At 42.6% G+C, this 18,111-nt stretch overlaps 1 protein-coding gene across 1 annotated transcript in view; it reads right to left on the reverse strand.

The window, feature by feature from the left end:
• The window catches only part of LOC132494667 (aldehyde oxidase 1), a 74,001-nt gene extending 57,890 nt beyond the window's left edge, over positions 1 to 16,111 (reverse strand). Inside the window, exons 1-7 of the mRNA XM_060105855.1 lie at positions 16,067 to 16,111; positions 9,854 to 9,911; positions 7,085 to 7,181; positions 5,465 to 5,573; positions 3,851 to 3,977; positions 1,685 to 1,746; positions 599 to 688 (exon numbers count right to left, since the gene is read on the reverse strand). Coding sequence (XP_059961838.1) covers positions 599 to 688; positions 1,685 to 1,746; positions 3,851 to 3,977; positions 5,465 to 5,573; positions 7,085 to 7,181; positions 9,854 to 9,911; positions 16,067 to 16,111 — 588 coding nt within the window. The remainder of the gene's footprint in view (positions 1 to 598; positions 689 to 1,684; positions 1,747 to 3,850; positions 3,978 to 5,464; positions 5,574 to 7,084; positions 7,182 to 9,853; positions 9,912 to 16,066) is intronic.
• Between the last annotated feature and the right edge of the window lie 2,000 nt (positions 16,112 to 18,111).

The following is an 18,111-nucleotide window of genomic DNA, read 5'->3' on the forward strand; positions in this document are numbered from 1 at the left end:
TTCTCCCTACTTTAAATCCTTTGTGGAATAAGGTCAGATGAAGGTAGGCATAGAAGAGACAGACAGACAAAAAACCCCACTGGTCAGCTATGGTACCTGGGCTCTAAGCCAAAGGCTCTAACACAGACCAGGTCACCAGCATCTCAGCGCAGATGCTGGCGGGCCTCCAAATCCCTCAGACCCTGCACATGCTCCTTGGAGCCTGGGGGGAGCACAGGAGGCAGCAGCGTGAGACACAGCTGAGAACCAGAACACTCCCCTGAATTGCCACCTCTCTTATCACTCCCTGCCCTTCCATTTCCCTAACATCTCCACTAGAAAAAAGACTTGAAAAAGGCTTTTTTTAAACTAAGAGACGATAAGGGATCAATGTGTTCTCCCTCCTCTATGTAGCTGGATGTGACCGAGAGTAACATCAGGAGTGAGGGAGGAAGTTGTTAGGTTAGGTTTTTCTTTTTTTTTTGATAGAGGTGGGGGAGGGGACATGCTGACACACCTCAAATTAGTTCCCTTACGCAGCCGTTTAGTCTTCCTAAAGGTAAGCTGGTCTCTACTCATGTCCTGAGAAAATCTTGTAAAAAAGTTACATTTCACTGACCTCATTTCCTTCCTCAAACTCTGGTAATCCATTTATTCCTTGATCCAAACAGCAAACCCCATTTTCTTTACTTTGACAGCAGCCAGAAGTCTAGTGGGTGAAAAAAACAAATAACCAAGAATTTATTGTTGATTCTGCTAAATATTTTTTCGGCTTTATTGAGATATAATTAACAAATAAAATTGTGTATATTTAAAGTGTACAACATGACTATTTGACATGCGTATACTTTGTGAAATGATGACCACAACCAGGTTAATTAACACATCCATCACCTCACATAGTTAACCATTTGTGTGTGTGTGTGTGTATGGGGGGGGGTGAGAACACTTTAGGTCTACTCTCTTCACAAATTTCAAGTACACAACACAGTATTATTACTATAGTCACCAGGCTGTAAAGATCTTATAACAAAGTCTGGCACATGGCAATAAATATTAACAATGGTTTAATATTTAATATTTAATTAACAAGAAATAATTTATTAATTTATTATTAATAGTTTATTAATAAATATTAATAACAAATATTATTACTATCACTCTGTTCTTATGATACACTGCTTTCATCATTTAAATTCCAAAGGGCCGTCTTATGTCCCTCATTTCAACATTGTTCATCTATTCATTCAACAAGCATCGACTGAGTGCCTATTCCATTGGTGCACAGTGACTCAGCCTCTGCATCAAGCAGACCACCTTCTGGTGAAGAGATGGAAGAGCAAATGGGCAATTACACCACCGTGTGCCCAGCGCTGTGATAGGGGTGTGCTCAGAGGGCTGCGGGAGCAGCGGGGCAGGGTACCCAACCCAGACAAGCAGGTCAGTTAAGACCCCTTGGAACAATGACCCACAGCCAATGTCGAAGTGCTCACGTGCTGCCTTTGTGGCGACCAGGACAAGCTCAATGAACCAGGGTAGGCGCCCTGCTCAAGATCAAGTAACAAACAGCAATTATGGACCTTGAGATAAGAAGTAGCCCTGCATTAGTGACAATGGGCTATTTTCCTAATCACACCTGCCAACCCGCACCATTTTGTTTCATTGAGGAAAAAATATACTCAGAAATGTGTTCCTTTCTACTCACTTTACAGAAAGTCTTGCATGCATCGATTATGGGCCTGTATCCAGTGCAACGGCACAAGTTACCTGAAAGGGAAAAACCCAACTCTGTTAATCAAGGAACCTAGAGAGAGGCACCGTCTGCCAAATGCATGCTGGAAATAAGGACCCCATCCAAGAAGGAAGCCCTGTTTGACATTTTGGTCCCCAAATCCACAAAGTCGGATTTTTTTTTGTCAGCTACTTGGGATACCTGGTTGATAGTCTTGAGGTAGTCTAACAACTCAGCTATTTGTACTTTCTCTCTGTAAACAGTTTTTATATCCTCTGCTTGTGATAGGTGCTCAAAGAATACAATGATTTCAAGCCAAGAACTCTTGGTCTATAGGCACATTCAAGAGCTAAGCTTCACAACCCAAATGCCCATCAACAGATGACTGGGTTAAGAAGATGTGGTGCATATACATATAATGGAATGTTACTGAGCCATCAAAAAAGAATAAAATACTGCCATTTTCAGCAATGTGGATGGACCCAGAGAATGTTATGCTAAGTGAAATAAGTCAGACAAAGACAAATACTGTATGATATCATTTATATGTGGAATTAAAAAAATAATACAAATATACAAAACAGAGACAGACTCACAGACATAGAAAACAAACTTTGGTTACCATAGGGGAGAAGGAAGCAGAAAGGCAAATTAGAAGTATGGGATTAACAGATACAAACTATTATATATAAAATAAACAACAAGGATTTACTGTATAACACAGGGAATTTTACCCATTATCTTGTAATAACCTACAATGGAATATAATCTGCAGAAATACTGAATTACTATGCTGTACACCTGCAACTAACACAATATTGTAAATCAACTATACTTCAATAAAAATTTTTATTTTCCATATGTAGTAAAAGACAATGTAAATAAAGCTACATTGTACATCATTTTTTTTGATATTTAAAAAAAAGAGTTAAGCTGCAGTCGATAGAAAGATCAAAGGCATTATATAGCAGCAAAGATAATTTTCAAACTCTGGAAGCAATTGGGCACACAATTTATTTACAGTAAACCATTAGGCCAGTGTTCCTCCACAGTGGTCCATATCCCATGTTCTCCTCCAACCCCCAAATCTGGCATCTATTTAAAACACAAAGCCACTGAAGCCAGCTGTCTGGGGTTCGGTCCCAGGAATCTTCATTCTTTACAAACTCCTATGTAAGTCTTAAGCACCCGAAAATTTGAGAACCCCATGTCACTTGTTCACATCACAAACAGCCACAAGATCAAATGCATAATAAGACTTAAGGGAAATAAGGCAGAAGACAGTTTGTGTCTTATGCACCTCCCCTTTCTACTTCTGTTTAGTCTTGTCTTCCCTGGAACACTTTCGCAGAGGAGCTGAACACATGAGCTTTAGGCCCATGTAACATGGCAGAGAAATAAGGTCCCTGGGAGACAGCAGACAAGTAGAGCCATGGAGAATTTCACCAGAAATAGGATTTGGGAGGCACTTATTCTTTAGAATTGTTCAGAGTCTTGTTAATGAAGACCTCCCCCTATCCCCTGCTATACACACACACACACACACACACACACACACACACACTGAGTTCCTGAATTTGATAAACTAGCTCCAGATAAAGGCAGTTCTTTGAAATAAGTATCACCAGAAGATGTCAGTCTCTTTGATTTCATGTTGCACTCATCAGGAGCCCTCTGATAACTTCATATTGCCCTGAAAGCACCCACCTGATAGGAGAGAGCAGCATGTGGAGATAACTGGACCCTTTCCAAGGGTAAATGAATAAACTGGCTTTGTAATTATTATTAAAATAAGCACACAATAAAAAAGGGAGGAGACTCTTACAGATTAAGAGAGACTTGAGAAATATATCAGCCAAGTGCAATGTGTGGATCGTGTTTGAATCCTGATTTGAACAAACTAACTTCTCCACTTATTGGTGGCATCATTTTTAGTAAATTACTCTCTTTAAACCTCAGTTTCTCCATCTATGAAATGGGGGATAATAATAATGCCTACCTTATAAAGTTATCATAAAGAGTAAATGAGGTAATTTTTATATAGCACTTAATGTAGTGCATGGCACCTGATAAATGTCTAATGCTAGCTATCATTGTCAACATCATTTAAAAATTAAAGCACACACACATATAACCTACCACCAAGAGCATCAGTTAACTGACTCAGGGTGGGCTCTGGGTGGTTCCTCAGCAGCGTGTAGATGGACATCACCATCCCAGGGGTGCAGAAGCCACACTGTGTGCCATGACACTTGGCAATCCTCTCCTGGAAGCACAGAAAGGTTGAAAGGCAGAATCTTGGGCCTGACCCCAGACCTAATGAATCAGAACCTGCATTCTGACAAGATCCCTGGGCGGTTCACATGCACATTAAAGTTGGAGAAGAAGCCCTGGAAAATCCTTCTCAGCCTTGGTGTCTCCCTTTCTTGGGCTGGGGTGGCCATGATGACTGGTCCTCAACAGCTTTTGAGCTTCACTGAAGGTTCTCAGCTTTCAGAATCACCAGGGGAGCTTTAAAATTTCCAAGGTCCAAGCAGTACCCCAGACCATTTGACTGAGAATCTCTGGGGGTGGGGCACAGACATATATTTTTTAAAGATTCCCAGGTGTTTCAATCTGTAGTCCAGAATGGGAAATCACCGAGATAAAGGAAGTCCTTCAAAGAAATGAACTGAATTATATTCAGGTTGAGGGAAAAAAAAACTTTTATTTCCCAAGTGCCTTTATCTGCCCACTATTGCCCTAACATTTCAGCACACAGGAATTCTTTTACAAAGTGCCATCATTAATCCAAAAAACAATCAAGAAGGAAACATTGCCTTGATTTCTCTTCCAAATCTCCCCCTAGCCCCCAGCCTGTTCTCTTTGGAGTCTAACTTCAAAGGTGCAACCCCATTTCAGAAGCCATCATCTGTCTACACTGCAGCCAGGAGATGGGCGGCAGGTACTAAATGAAAGGGTGTCTTCATGCCTCCGAACAGCGAGTCCCACAAGCATACCCAGGCAGAATCTGCTCCTTCTACGTAAAGAGGTTTCATAGAAAATAAACAGAACCCAAGATTCCTTCAAGCACAGAGAATTTGAACTTTGGCCATTTTCTATGTTGTCCCTATCTTTTTCCTCTTCCACCCTCTCCTCTTAAGTAGTACTCATTAACTTAGATAAAAACAAGTAGCAACTGCATTTTTCTGGGCAATGTATAAATAATTGAAAGAGTCAGGAGTCTGAGGTGCCCTTTCATTAAGGCAAAGTTCTAACAAGGTGCCTCCTTAGGAGAAAAGCCTCAAAATTCATTAACAACTCCTATTATATATCTTCCAAACAAGCCCTAAATTTAACAAATCTTTTTGGTAGCTGAGATTTTCACTCAGCTTTAAAATCATGTTATTTTCCTCTTTATAGAAAAAAAATATTAAGATTATATCCCCCAAAGCACTTGGCTCTCATTTTTTTATAAGTTTGGAAAATGTAAAATGGACAGGTCCCATCTTATTAGAATATAGAAAACAATGCTAGTGATGTCAAGATTTTTTTTTTTTTTTAAAGAGAAAGTTCTCTAGTCTTTCAAAAGTATTTTTCTAAGAAGTCAGTCACATGTCCCAGGTTTCACTCCTGGCCCGCAGCTTGGTGTCATCTGTTGGCTGTGATCAAGCAGCAGGGCTCATTGCTCTACTGTATTAATTTCAAGAACTCATCATGTCATTAATGGTTTTCGAAGCACAGAAACCCTAGGAAGAAGAGGTGCATCCTCACCTGAACAGGATGAATCCTGGTCTTGGTGCTTCCTATGCCTTCCACTGTGGTGACGGCAGCCCCATACAGAGAACAGATGGGAATCAGACAGGCGTTGGCTGGATAATGTCTTCAGAATGAAAAAGAGAAGCACAAACTACACTGTATCCGGTGGGAAAGGAGCACCACCAACGTGGCAGGTTTTGTATAATGTCCCAGGTTTTGCATATACATTTTGTCCTTAGCTCATGGCCATTTTACAGAATAAGACTCTGCGGGTCAGAGTGAGTTGCTCAGGGTCACAGCTGGAGTGTCAGATAGGATTCAAATCAGGCCTCCTAATTCTAACTCCAGAACAGTTTCCACTAACTTTGTTTTTTTCTCTTGATTGAGGGGCTGACATTCTCCTCTCCAGTCACGTGTGACAATCACCTAGAGCATATTTCATCCTCCAAGCAGATGCTGGGCAAGGGGTTAGCTGGGCAATAAAGTTAAATTGATATTGTGCCTCAGAAGAAGAAATAGGGTGTGGATACAGAACTCCTCAATCCCACAAACCTACTGCTAGAAAATGTCTAACTCAAAACGACTCCTAAAATGTTCTATTTACCAAACAAAATTACAGGTGGCCAATAAATATATGAAATGAACGTTCAACCTCAAAAGCAATCAAGAGAGATTCAAATTAAGCAATGAAAAATCATTTTTATCAAAGAAAATGACAAAGATTTTTAAAAATTGTAATATGCATTATTAGCAAAGGTTTGGGAAAATGGAATTCACATATTGTTGAAAAGAATGTAAACTGATAGAGCTCTTCTGAGAGACATTTTGCTGGAAGGCGTAAAAACTTAAAGATGCATTCACTCTTTTATCCTCTAATTCCATCTCCATGGATCTATCATAAGGAAATCATCACAAACATAAATATAAACATATATATACACATGAATGCTCACACTCCTTATAATAGTGAAAAACAAAAAATAATCTAAGTGATCACTATTTGGGGGTTGGTTTTGATACGCCCAAACAACAGAACATATACAGCCATTAAAATTATGTTTATTATTTTGAAAAGATATTCATGAGAAGTTCAGCAAAAAATAGAGGTTTCTAAGCTGTATAGGCAGTATGCTTCCTTAAGTATACACACAAAAGAAAGACTGGAAGAATATTTTTCATTTATTAAATAAATGTAAATATTTATTGAGTGCCTACTGTGTGCCAGGTGGAGTACCAGGCACTAGGACTCACTGGTGAACAAGACAGATAAAATCCCTGCCTTTGTAGAGTATATATTCTAGTTGAGGGAAGATAGACAATACATAGGTACATAGACAATACATACATACACAAACATATGGTGAGAAGTGCCATGAATACCTTAATATAGGCGAAGGGAGTAGGGAGTTGCCGAGGTGAGATGGGGCACTGCTATGGAGAAGGTGGTCAGGGAGGGCTGAGAATGTAACATTTTTGCTGGAACCGGAATGATTTGATGCCCGTCAATGTACCCCCAATGCCTATCACAGTTCTTGTCACATAGTAGGTGCTCAACGCATATTTACCAAAGGGAGAAGAAAAACAAAGTTCAAAGCTACAAAAATTCAACCATATCTGGACTTTGCAGCAAGGTACCTTATCCTCTTGGTAATGGGGTTACATCGTGATATCATCACCGTGCAGGCACCACAGCCTCCCGCTCCACAGCCATATTTAGTTCCTGTGAGTCGGACTGGAAAAAGCGCAGTTAAAGATAATGTGTTTTCCATAATTCTCTTTGTGAAATAGCTCTGACCTTAGGAGACAACACCATCAAAGACTCTTCAATGTACAGTTAAGTTTGATACTTATTTATCAAATAATGTAGGTATGTCTTAGCTGCTATTATTTATAATCTTGTAAATTCTTGTTTTCCATTTGCGTGTTATATCTAGTCTCTTCCTTTTTAAAACAACTGGACCCCAGGTTGCCAAAAATAAGGCCAAACTTAAAAAAAGGAAGAGTCTACACATATAAGGCCTTGAGGATTTGAAGGTATGAGTACACTGCATATCTGTTCTTATCCTTATCTGTGTCTTTGATGACATACAAAGTGGAATGTCAAATTGTAAATAATTCTTAGAATATTTGTGTCATGTTATACAAGTGTGCCATATTTCTCTGCTTCTCAGTAGCAGAAACTGCTAGTTGTTTCCCAATATCTTTTCCCTCATTCTTTCTTGGTAATAGAAATCCCAATTTTTGAGCTACATGGTTGCCCAGAATTAAAAAAATACATTTTCACAGCCTCCTCTGATGATTGGTGGGGTCATTAACAATGTTGGCCAATGGATGTAAGCATAAAGGCTGTTTTTGACGTCCAGGAGGGAAATGTCCTCAAAGGGAGAGGGGTGCCCCTCCTTCATCCCTTACTTCTTCCTATTTGCTGGAATTCAGATATGATGGCTGGACCTCAGTTAGTCATCTCTGACCATGAGAAAGCTTCATGCTGGGGAGGGTGAAGCAGCAAGACAGAAAGAGCTTGGTTCCTGATAGTGTTGTGACAATGCTTTGCTAGCCTGGATCTACCTACCTTTGGAATTCCTTTGTGTGAGTATGACAACCATGAGAATGTGCCTCAGAGACTTCCTTCAACATAGAGGGTAACTGACCAAGAGACCCAACTGCTGCACTTTGATATCCATCACCCCACTTTTCATCAAGGCCATGCCTCGCATGGGCTGCTTCCCACCAATGGCTCAGTGCTATGCAGAGGTATGGGAGTCCTTGTCAACCATTCTCAGTGGCTTTGATGAACGTGCCTTAGACTGCACAGAAGTCTGAGACCCTTCAACTCAGCCTTCTCCCCCTCTCTTCCTTACAGGTCTCAGTCTTCTATGGCTGTCTCCCTATTTCACTCAGGCATTTTTCCTAATAAAACCCTTGCATATTTAATCTCATTTTTTGGTGTGTGCTTCCCAGAGAACCTGAAATAACACAATGAGAAAGAAATAAACTTCTATCTTGTTTACTGCTACTGGGATTTTCTGTCACTCACAAGTGAACCAAATCTTAAATATCACATTGGTACCATGGATAACCAGGAAATTAGTATTATTTACTTTTATGTCCAAAAACCTTGAGGACTTCCCTGGTGGCACAGTGGTTAAGAATCCGCCTGCCAATACAGGGGACATGGGTTCGATCCCTGGTCTGGGAAGATCCCACATGCCGCGGAGCAACTAAGCCCGTGTACCGCAACTACTGAGCCCACGTGCTGCAGCTACTGAAGCCTGTGCGCCTAGAGCCCGTGCTCCTCAACAAGAGAAGCCACTGCAGAATGAGAAGGCTGTGCATCTCAACAAAGAGTAGCCCCTGCTCGCCACAACTAGAGAAAGCCTGTGCACAGCAATGAAGACCCAATGCAGCCCAAAATAAATTAAATTAATAGAATAATAATAAAAAAAAACCTTGAATGACTTTCAGAAGATAGCTATTGATATTTTCTGAGTTGTGTGCTCTTTTGGGAATTTCACTCTCTCTGGGGGAAAAATGTACAAATTCCTATTGTCACACAAGTTTGCATATAATGTAGTGGGGTCCACAGACCTCTGGAAGCCCATTGGAGTTCATGCGTAGCAGGATAAGAATCCATTCCTTAGATGGCTTTTATTGAGAAAGTTTTTCCAAGGTAACATTTTCAGGTTTAATTTCTGTATTGTTCTTTCACTTTCATTTCAGGAGATTTCTGTGCTCTCTTTTTCTTTTTCTTTTTTTAAATAACTTTTATTATTTGTTTATTATTTTATTTTTTATTTTTGGCTGCATCAGGTCTTAGTTGCAGCATGCGGGATCTTTCATTGCGGCGTGCAGACTCTTCACTGCAGTGCGTGGTCTTCTCTCTCTAGTTGTGGCTCACATGCTCAGTAGCTGCAGCTTGCGGGCTTAGTTGCCCCACCGCATGTGGGATCTTAGTTCCCCGACCAGGGATCAAACCGCGACCCTTGCATTGGAAGGTGAATTCTTAACCACTGGACCACCAGGGAAGTTCCTGTGCTCGCTTTTTCTAATGGGCATGATGATTAGTCCTTGAAGGTAGAATATCAATATTGTGACTCTTAATTCTAAAGGATGTTTAATTAAGCCATTTTAGCACCCATTGCTTTAATTCCCATTGTTAGCTTCTCCATTTTATTCAATGTATTTAATGCCAAAACAGAGATTAGAAAGAACTTGGTTCTCTGATAAGCACAATTGTTCAATGCCTACAAAACTCCGATCTAGGACTTTCTTAAAGATGAACATAAAACCGTAGTAGGGAATATGACTCAGTGTGGCTCTAAAAAGATATTTGAAATATCACTTGATGAGGATATCAGGGATATACACACATACACACATATACACACTCAAAGCAAAGGATACGCTTCTTCCTCAGATATGGTAACAGCATTGTTTCAGGATCGACATTTTTTTCTATCACCTGTACCAAAAGAAAGAGTTTAACTCACAAAGCTGAGAGAACTAGAATATTTACATTGGGGGGCTCATGCTAATTTCATGCACTCTTCTACTCATATTCTAAACTTGATTTAATGTTTACGGAACACCTGTGATATACAAATCACCTCTCTGAAGTGTGAAGTCTACATCTTGAGCCCGGCCACTACTTTGCCACTGTCCTTGGCCCTGAATTATCACTGTTCTCTAAGGCGGTGGGTGTTTCTACTAACAAAACATTAGTGACTCCTGTCCAACTTCTCCTAGAAAGTCTGAAGCAAGTGAGGGTAAAGATAACAGTAGAACTGAATATAGGAGGGGGAGGAAGAGAAAGAGAGAGGTGGGGGAGGTCTCCTGGACTAGAACAGTCTCTGAGAAATTGATATAGTTTGTTTTTTAAAGACTTGTTTGTTCACCATGTTCAAAGAATTACATTTTCCAGAAAGAGATCACAACCAACCATGGCTCCCAAATCTAAGAGACAAAGGAGAAGATAAAATGATCCAAAGATGTGCAAGCAAAGACACACTTAAGAAGTTTGTGTGGGCAGCCTAGCAGCATGGCAGTTAGAACAGCAGCACCCAATGGATGGCATGACTGAAATGTCACGACTGGTTATGTTTTCCAAAGTGATCGTGTTTTCTCTTTTTTGATGACAAATTTGGATTTCTTTTAGATTCACAAACAGAAGCATGATTTACTTCACAATTTCAGAACTAGAAATCATCCTTCACCATGTTATACTAATTTTCCCTTCTGGAAAGTAGGTGACGAGGGGACACATGCTTCCTCACCCTTAATTCTAAGTGGCCATAGTCCGGGCAAATTGAGGCACGTGCCAATTACCAAGGTCAGATCTGTGCCCTAGAGGAATGTGCAATATGGTAAGAGAGAAGTGATTATGTGTGTGTGTGTGTGTGTGTGTGTGTACACATACTAGAATACAAGGAAAACTGTGGGATGTCCCCAGGCATCCCCAACTAAATTGGTCCTCGAATGGAACTCTTTATTTCCTAAACTTACTTCTTCCTTTCTTTTCCCTAACTTGTTTAATAGCCGTACCATCTGCTAGGTCACCTAAGCTTAAAAAAACTGCGCTACCTTCGACATTTTCTTTCCTTCAATCCACCACAGTCAGCATCATCAAGTCCTGTCATTTACACTTCCAAAACGGTTCTCTAAACACCCTTCACTTCTACTGTCACTCCCTGAAATCCACCCTTATCACCTCCAGCCTGAACAATGATAACAGCTGCCTAACAGGTCTCCTGCCTCCATTCCGGGCAGCCGCAATGCCACCCTCTATACCACCACTGGAGCAACCTCTCTAAAATCCAAGTCTGATCATGTCCTGTATCTGCCTAAATCCAACACTGGCTCCTGGATGCCAAACTGCTCTGCTGGGAATTCCTGAATCACTCAGGGTGCTTGTTAAAATGAAACCCCTATCGAATCAGGATTTCTGGGACAGGGAACCAGAAAATGTGCATCTTTAATGAATACACTGAGCGGGTCTTAGGTGAATTTCTACTCAAGAGCTCCTGGAACACAAGAAGAAATTCAAACTCCTGAGCATAGCCTACAAGGCCTCTTTGAGAAACTTTCCATCATTTGTCATTCAACCCATGCATCTTGAACTCTGGTCACGTGGGAGAACTGGCTGGTCCCAGCAGTGCAGGGACTTTTACCCTTAACTACATTTGCTTATAGGATTCCCTCTGTCCTGAAAGTCCTTCCTCTCTTCTCTACTTGGCCGAAGTTTGTATGCCACTCAAAGCCCTGCTCAAATGTTCTCTCCTGTGGGATGTGCTGCCATTTAATATATGCTTCCCACTCTCTGCTCCAAGAAACAGTCCTCCTCTGTGCTCCCATGGTCAACATCTACACATCTTTCACAGAACGTGTTACTCGGCAGCATAATTAGTTGTGTACGTATAAGCCTCTCTTGATCCTGAGAGAAACCACCTTCCATTATTCTTTAGGTCAAACACTGAACTAGGTGCTGGGGATATATGATAAGGACATAATAAATGTTAATCTAAATGAATAACTTGATATGTACAATTTGCTATGAGAACACTAAGGAAGGAGGGATGATTTCTCACAGGCTGGGACTTATGAACAGAAGAAAAGAAAGAAAAACGGAAGAACCAGTAATGGTGGCAGAAACTACTGCTTGTCTATCTCAGCATGCTTTCTCCCTTTCTTCCTTCCTGCTGTCTGTAATAAAGATCACGTGGCTAGAATGCCAGCAACCATTTTAGACCATAAGGCAACACATTAATGGCAACAGGGGAAAAAAAAGAAAAGAAACTTGGGTCTCAGATGACACCAAGAAGCTTCTAGACCAGCTCTGCAATGTCTATCCCCAGATACAGTATCCTTTATGTAAAAGTAAACATGAATTATATCTTTTTTGAACTACTTAGTTTTGAATTTGTGCCATTTGCAGGTGAAACTAATTCTAATTCATACATATGATGATGAATCCTCAGAAGCCCCATCTTAATGGAGAGACAGGATCTGGGTAATAAAGAGCACTTTAGGCTTGAGATATATTTGTATTTTCATAAGGAATTAATGGCAGAGCAGGCCTTGCTTGCTTGGGTATTTGTTCCCGGAGATGTCTCAAGAGATTTGTTCCCGGAGATGTCTCAAGAGTGGACTTTGGCTCAAAGTGCCACTGGCTTGAAATGTGTTTACTTTTCTTGACTTGGTGGATGGCACATTTGGAGGAGGGAAGTGGGGCAGGGATCTGGCATGTACCCTGTCCCGGCAGGTCTTGGAGTGAAACAGGGAGGTCAGGACTCAGATGGTAGCTGGCAGGGGGCGGGGAGGGAGGGCGGGAATGAGGGACAGAGTTATTCTCACTGACTCTGGTTGGGAGAAATGATGCCAGCTCTCAGCTCAGGGTCACTGCATGTTTTTGTCTCAGTAAAGCCTTGCATGTTGCAAGGGTGGCATGTGTCCCTCTGTATCTCCACTGGCCCTTTGGGAGATAAGTTCACATTGCACAAGGCTGACAAATCACTTTCCTCTGTGCAGGGCTTGTGACTAGTGCATGAAGGGGGCCTTGCCAGATACAAGACACAGGCAGAAAGAAGAAAGAGAAAGAGATCAGGAGGAGAGAGAAAGGGGTAAAAGAACAGAAAATAAGGAAAGCTGAGAGGAAGAAGACAGGAGAAAGAGGTGTGTATTGTGGGACATGGTGAGGAGAGAAAGAGGGAAAGAGCCCTGAGGGGACAACCAGTGAGGAGGCCCTCAAGCTGCTGAGTGTGAGAGCAGTCAGCACAGGACTCAAATCCACGCCTCACCATTTCCAAAGCCCACACCTTGGATCTCTACGCCTCACTGCTTCATAAAACAAGTTGCTACGGTTCCTGAGATGTGTTGAGAGTGGCATCCAGGATGTAATTTATTCCTGGGTTCTGCCTCCCGCAAACTCCGTGTTAACTGGGTCACCTGCTTTGGAGGCTGCTGGTGAAGCGAGTGAGATTTCAGAAATCTCTCCGCAGCTAGATCTCTGACCAACGTGCATGGCCTTAGCCCCTACCCAATGACACCTTTTGGTGACTTGGGGGGATTCTGCAAAAAACCCAGACGGGAGGCCAATGACATCACCCAGAGTCTCCTAACTGGCTTCAAAGCTTCCTTTCAAGGGCAGGATTTTAATCCCAGAGGTTATGTTTGACTTCAAGACCCCCTCTCCTGGTGGCTTTCTTCTCTCACTTTTCTCGACAGCCACTCACCCTCTGAACCAGAGACTTTATTCTCATTCTATCCATGTGGCAATCAGGCTTGATTTCTGGGATTGAAGCACACACCTAACAGAATTTGGAAGGGAGGGGCAGGAATGGAAAAGGGTGACATAATTTCTTTTAACAGGGTAATTGCAAAAACTAAATCAATATTTCTAGAATGCACTTTCCAAATGATCACAGGGCTTTTGGCCCATAGATAAAACAAGCCCACAGATAAGGACCAGCTTATCTATTTTTAAAAATCAACAGAGCACGGGCTTTCCTGGTGGCGCAGTGGTTGAGGGTCCACCTGCCAATGCAGGGAACACGGGTTCATGACCCAGTCCGGGAAGATCCCACATGCTGTGGAGCGGCTGGGCCCGTGAGCCATGGCCACTGAGCCTGCGCGTCCGGATCCTGTGCTCCGCAACGGGAGAGGCCACAACAGGGAGAGGCCCGCGTACCGCAAAAAAAAAAAAAAAAAAAAAAATCAACAGAGCACAAACTATAATTAGCCATTCTGTTAAAAGTTCCACTACAGTTTGTTTGGGAGCAGGGGAGGGAGGAGGGGGAGAAGCAGCTAGACTCAAACACCTGCTTCCTCCTTTAACCAAAACCCTTACCATCTCCTCCAGAGCCCCTGGCCACATCTCCAGCCCCACCAGCCTCCTTGCTAACCCCCCGAGCACGAAGAAATCCTCGTGTCTGAGGATCTTTGCACCTCCGCTCCCTCGGTCTGGAATGCTTTTCCCTCAGACGTCTGTTCCTCACTTCATACTGGCCACCACTCAAATGTCAGCCTCTCAGAAAGTCTTAAGCATCCATCCCGCCTGAAGAACCAGCTCTCGCCCCTCTCCGACCCCTCACTCTGCTTTATTTTTTATCCTGGCATTTATCACTGCCTGGCTTGATACATTTCTATTTATTTATATGCTTGTCGTCTGTCTCCCCAGCACAACATAAACTCCGTGCAGACAGGGACTTGGTCATTTCTGTGCTCTGTTGTGTCCCCTGAGGGCATTGGAACACTGGCATAGAGCAGGCCCTTAAATAAACGGATTAAAAACTCACTATCACTCTTTGTGAAGTAGGCAGTATTATCTCTGTTTAACAGAGGAACTGAGGCTAGGTTAGGTTGTCTCCCTAAGAATTGGAGCTGGAAATGAATACTTGTTTGTCCAAATACAAAGGCCAGAGCTGTGTCTACTATACCATTCAGTTATGCAAAAGAAAAAAAGAAATGACATCACGTGATCACTTCAAACCCAACTCCCATCTGCCATCCTCACCCTTATCATGGATCACGCTCATAGCAGTCCTGCGAGGGGGTCCTAACGGCCCCCAACGCGGTTCAGGAAAAACAGGCTCATCTTACCCAGGGTGGAATCCAGGCAGCAGGAATAGAGGAAGATTTTATAGGGTCTAGAACTTGCACAGTTTGGGGGAGGGAATCCTCTTTAAGAAAAATAATACAAAATCCAAATTCGAAATTAGGCTCAGGGCTTTAGAAGAGGCCTCACAAGTGAGAGGCCCTGATGCTTGACCTTCCTTAGCTTTCTGGTGAGTCCCTGTGCCAGTCAGGGAAAGTTGGGCTCTCCCGGCCCAGAAGCAGGGATCACAGGGGGGCTCTGAAGGCCCCGGCGCGTGGAAAGGACGCTATCACGGCCCTTGCTCCCTTGTCTGCTCTTAAGGAAGCCCTTTAACACTCCTGCTTCGGTTTCCCCCTTGCAAAGTGCTGGGAGAACATGAAGAGTGAGCAGTCTATGGTCACGTCTGTGGGAGTGTTTTAAAGGATTCCCCGGGCGCTTTGCTGCCTCCAAACATCGGACAATAGCTGGAACTGCCCCAGAGGATCTGCAGAGCCAGCACGGCTTCTGAGAGGGCAGGTGCCGCGCCAGCAGTGGACCCACTAAGGACCTTCGAGTCCCCAGAGGAGGGTGTCGGCTCAGCGCTGCCAGGAACTAGCTGTGACTTTGGAAACGATGGGAGTGAGAGGTCTCAATGAATCCATTTCTATGGTCCTGTCCTGACTCCAAACCGGTCTCTGCTCATCCAAACACACCCAAGAGCTGAGGCCTAATGAAAGACCTTCCCGTTTGGGGGTGGGTTTGACGGAGGGAGGATTTGGGAGTGCTGACTCTGACGAATAGGGACAGTCATTTCTCTTCCTGTTTATGGGGCGGGGTGCGGTTGATACTCAGCCTGTGCGTCTTGGAAGGAGAGAAAGGAACATGAGGAAGGCGGGACCCAAAGATCCAGGCAGTCCCTGAAGACGCATCCTTTCCCTGCCCCGACGCGCAGGCAAACCCGCGTGCAGCCCAGGGCCCGGCGCGTGAGCAGCGCTCCAGCACCGGGGAGGCCCGGCGGGACCGGCCGGGCAGCCCCGGGGCGCGCTCACCTTGCGGCCGTTCACGTAGAAGAGCAGCTCGGCCGTCCCGTCCATGGTGGCGGCCCGCGGTCCCACCGCGCGGGCCCTTGGTCCGAGGATCCCGAGGAAGAGTCGCCGGCACCTGGGACCCGACGACGCAGACCGGGCTGCAGAGGCCTAAAGTCCAGCCACCCCCGAGGGATAAAGTCCCAATTCAGATCCAAAGTGCGGTGAGCGCCCAGCCAGGAAAGCTCTCCCACGGATATCAGGACGTCACCGCCGCGCTCCCTCCGGCCTGAGACCATTGGCTGAGACCCTCGTTCCCCCGCCTGCGGCGGTGGGCGTCTGCGCCCCACTCCCCCGCCTCTTAGCAGGTAGGGCGGGTCCTGTGACTCTCTTTGGTCGTCTTATATTAGTACATATTTTAATGGCTTTCCAGCTAGATTTGAAGACCGGGAACAGTAGGGGTTTTTTTGTACCTTTCCTGCCACCACGGCTGCCTCATCCTGTACTTTTAATAGTTGATAAACAATCACATTCATTCCAGCTTTGCAGGAGAGGAACTTAAGGACAATGGATGGTTTTACAACTTTACCTCACAGTTTTACAAACAATTATTCCAGTTTTTTATATCAAGAGCTACCTTGATATAAACTTTTTAAAAGTTTTATCGTTATTCAGTTTATCCAGTAAATCACTATAAAGTTTATCTGATGAGTGTCAATAGTGATGTAAAACATCTCGAAAAACTTTTAAAAAATAAAACATGGAAAATACTGAAAAGCATAAAAAGAAAAGTCACCTGTGTCCACAACTTAGAACTTACCCCTGTTAACTTTCTGAGTCTATTTTTACATTTTTGAAATCTGCAGTATAACACCTTTTAAAAGCTCAAATGGACTCACACTCTTTTCCAGACTTCTCTTAACATACCTAGAACATTTGCCATCTCATTTATGTAAACGTATATGTTATTGTGAAAATTTCTAAAATTTGTACATAAAAGAGTACAACTAGCATCCCCATACACCTGACTCACTGAGCTTTAAAAATTCGCAACATTTTGCCACATTCCCATGTCTCTTCTGGAGTATTTTAAAGCCAATGTCAAGCACATTATTTTACCCCTAAATACTTCAGTATACATTAAAAATTTTTTTCTTACAAAGGAAAATGCCATTATCAAATATAACAAAATAAGTATTTTAATATCTTCAAATTTCCCAGTGTCCTAAAAAAATGTCTTTTTACATTTGATTTCTACTTGATGTACGTCCTTGTTGTCTCTTCAGTCTTTTTAAATCTAGAATAGTCTCCTCATCCACTCCTCCTTTTTAAAGCTATCAACACGTTGAAGAAGAAACCTAGGTCAGCTGTCCTATAGAATGAACCACATTTTGAATATGACTGGTTGCTTCTCCCTGGTGTTCTTTGTTCCTCCATGCTACTGACTTCTTGAACCCTGCTTACGGATCTAAAGCTTTGACTTAATTCAGGTTCAATTTTTTTTAACCATCTTGGGTTTTACAATTGTATCTCTTTTCGCTTATGCCAAAAATCTTGGTTCTAAAACTCCAACATAATTGCTTTATCTTGTCCTTAGATCGATTTCAAAACAACCACATCAATACTATGGCCGCAATAAGGTTAGTAAATAAAAGTTTAAGATTTCTTTACAGTTCTTTTATTCTTAGAGTACACCCTAATAAAGATACACATTTAAAATTCTTTTTCTAAGGTCAGTTATCTCTGTTTGTCACCATCTTGATACTTTTCATTTTCACTTGTTTTTCAAGTTAGCTGCTCCCTATTGCTGCTTATGTTGTTCCTTTTTTGTTGTTATTACAAACCATACCATAGTGAAATTTTTGTATTCTTTTCAAGAGAATTTTTGGTATAGTTACCTAAAAGTGGGATTGCTGCGTCAAATGATTTTATACACATATGTATTGAATAATTTTGCTAGATACTGTCAAAACCTTTTCTATAAATGTTGTATCATTTTGCATTCCCTCCAGCAATGAACAGGAACCTCCCCAGGGAAAAAATGAAGAGGCTGGGATTATTAGAACTTG

Source organism: Mesoplodon densirostris, chromosome 8 (genome assembly GCF_025265405.1).
Source record: "Mesoplodon densirostris isolate mMesDen1 chromosome 8, mMesDen1 primary haplotype, whole genome shotgun sequence".
NCBI classification, from domain to species: domain Eukaryota; kingdom Metazoa; phylum Chordata; class Mammalia; order Artiodactyla; family Ziphiidae; genus Mesoplodon; species Mesoplodon densirostris.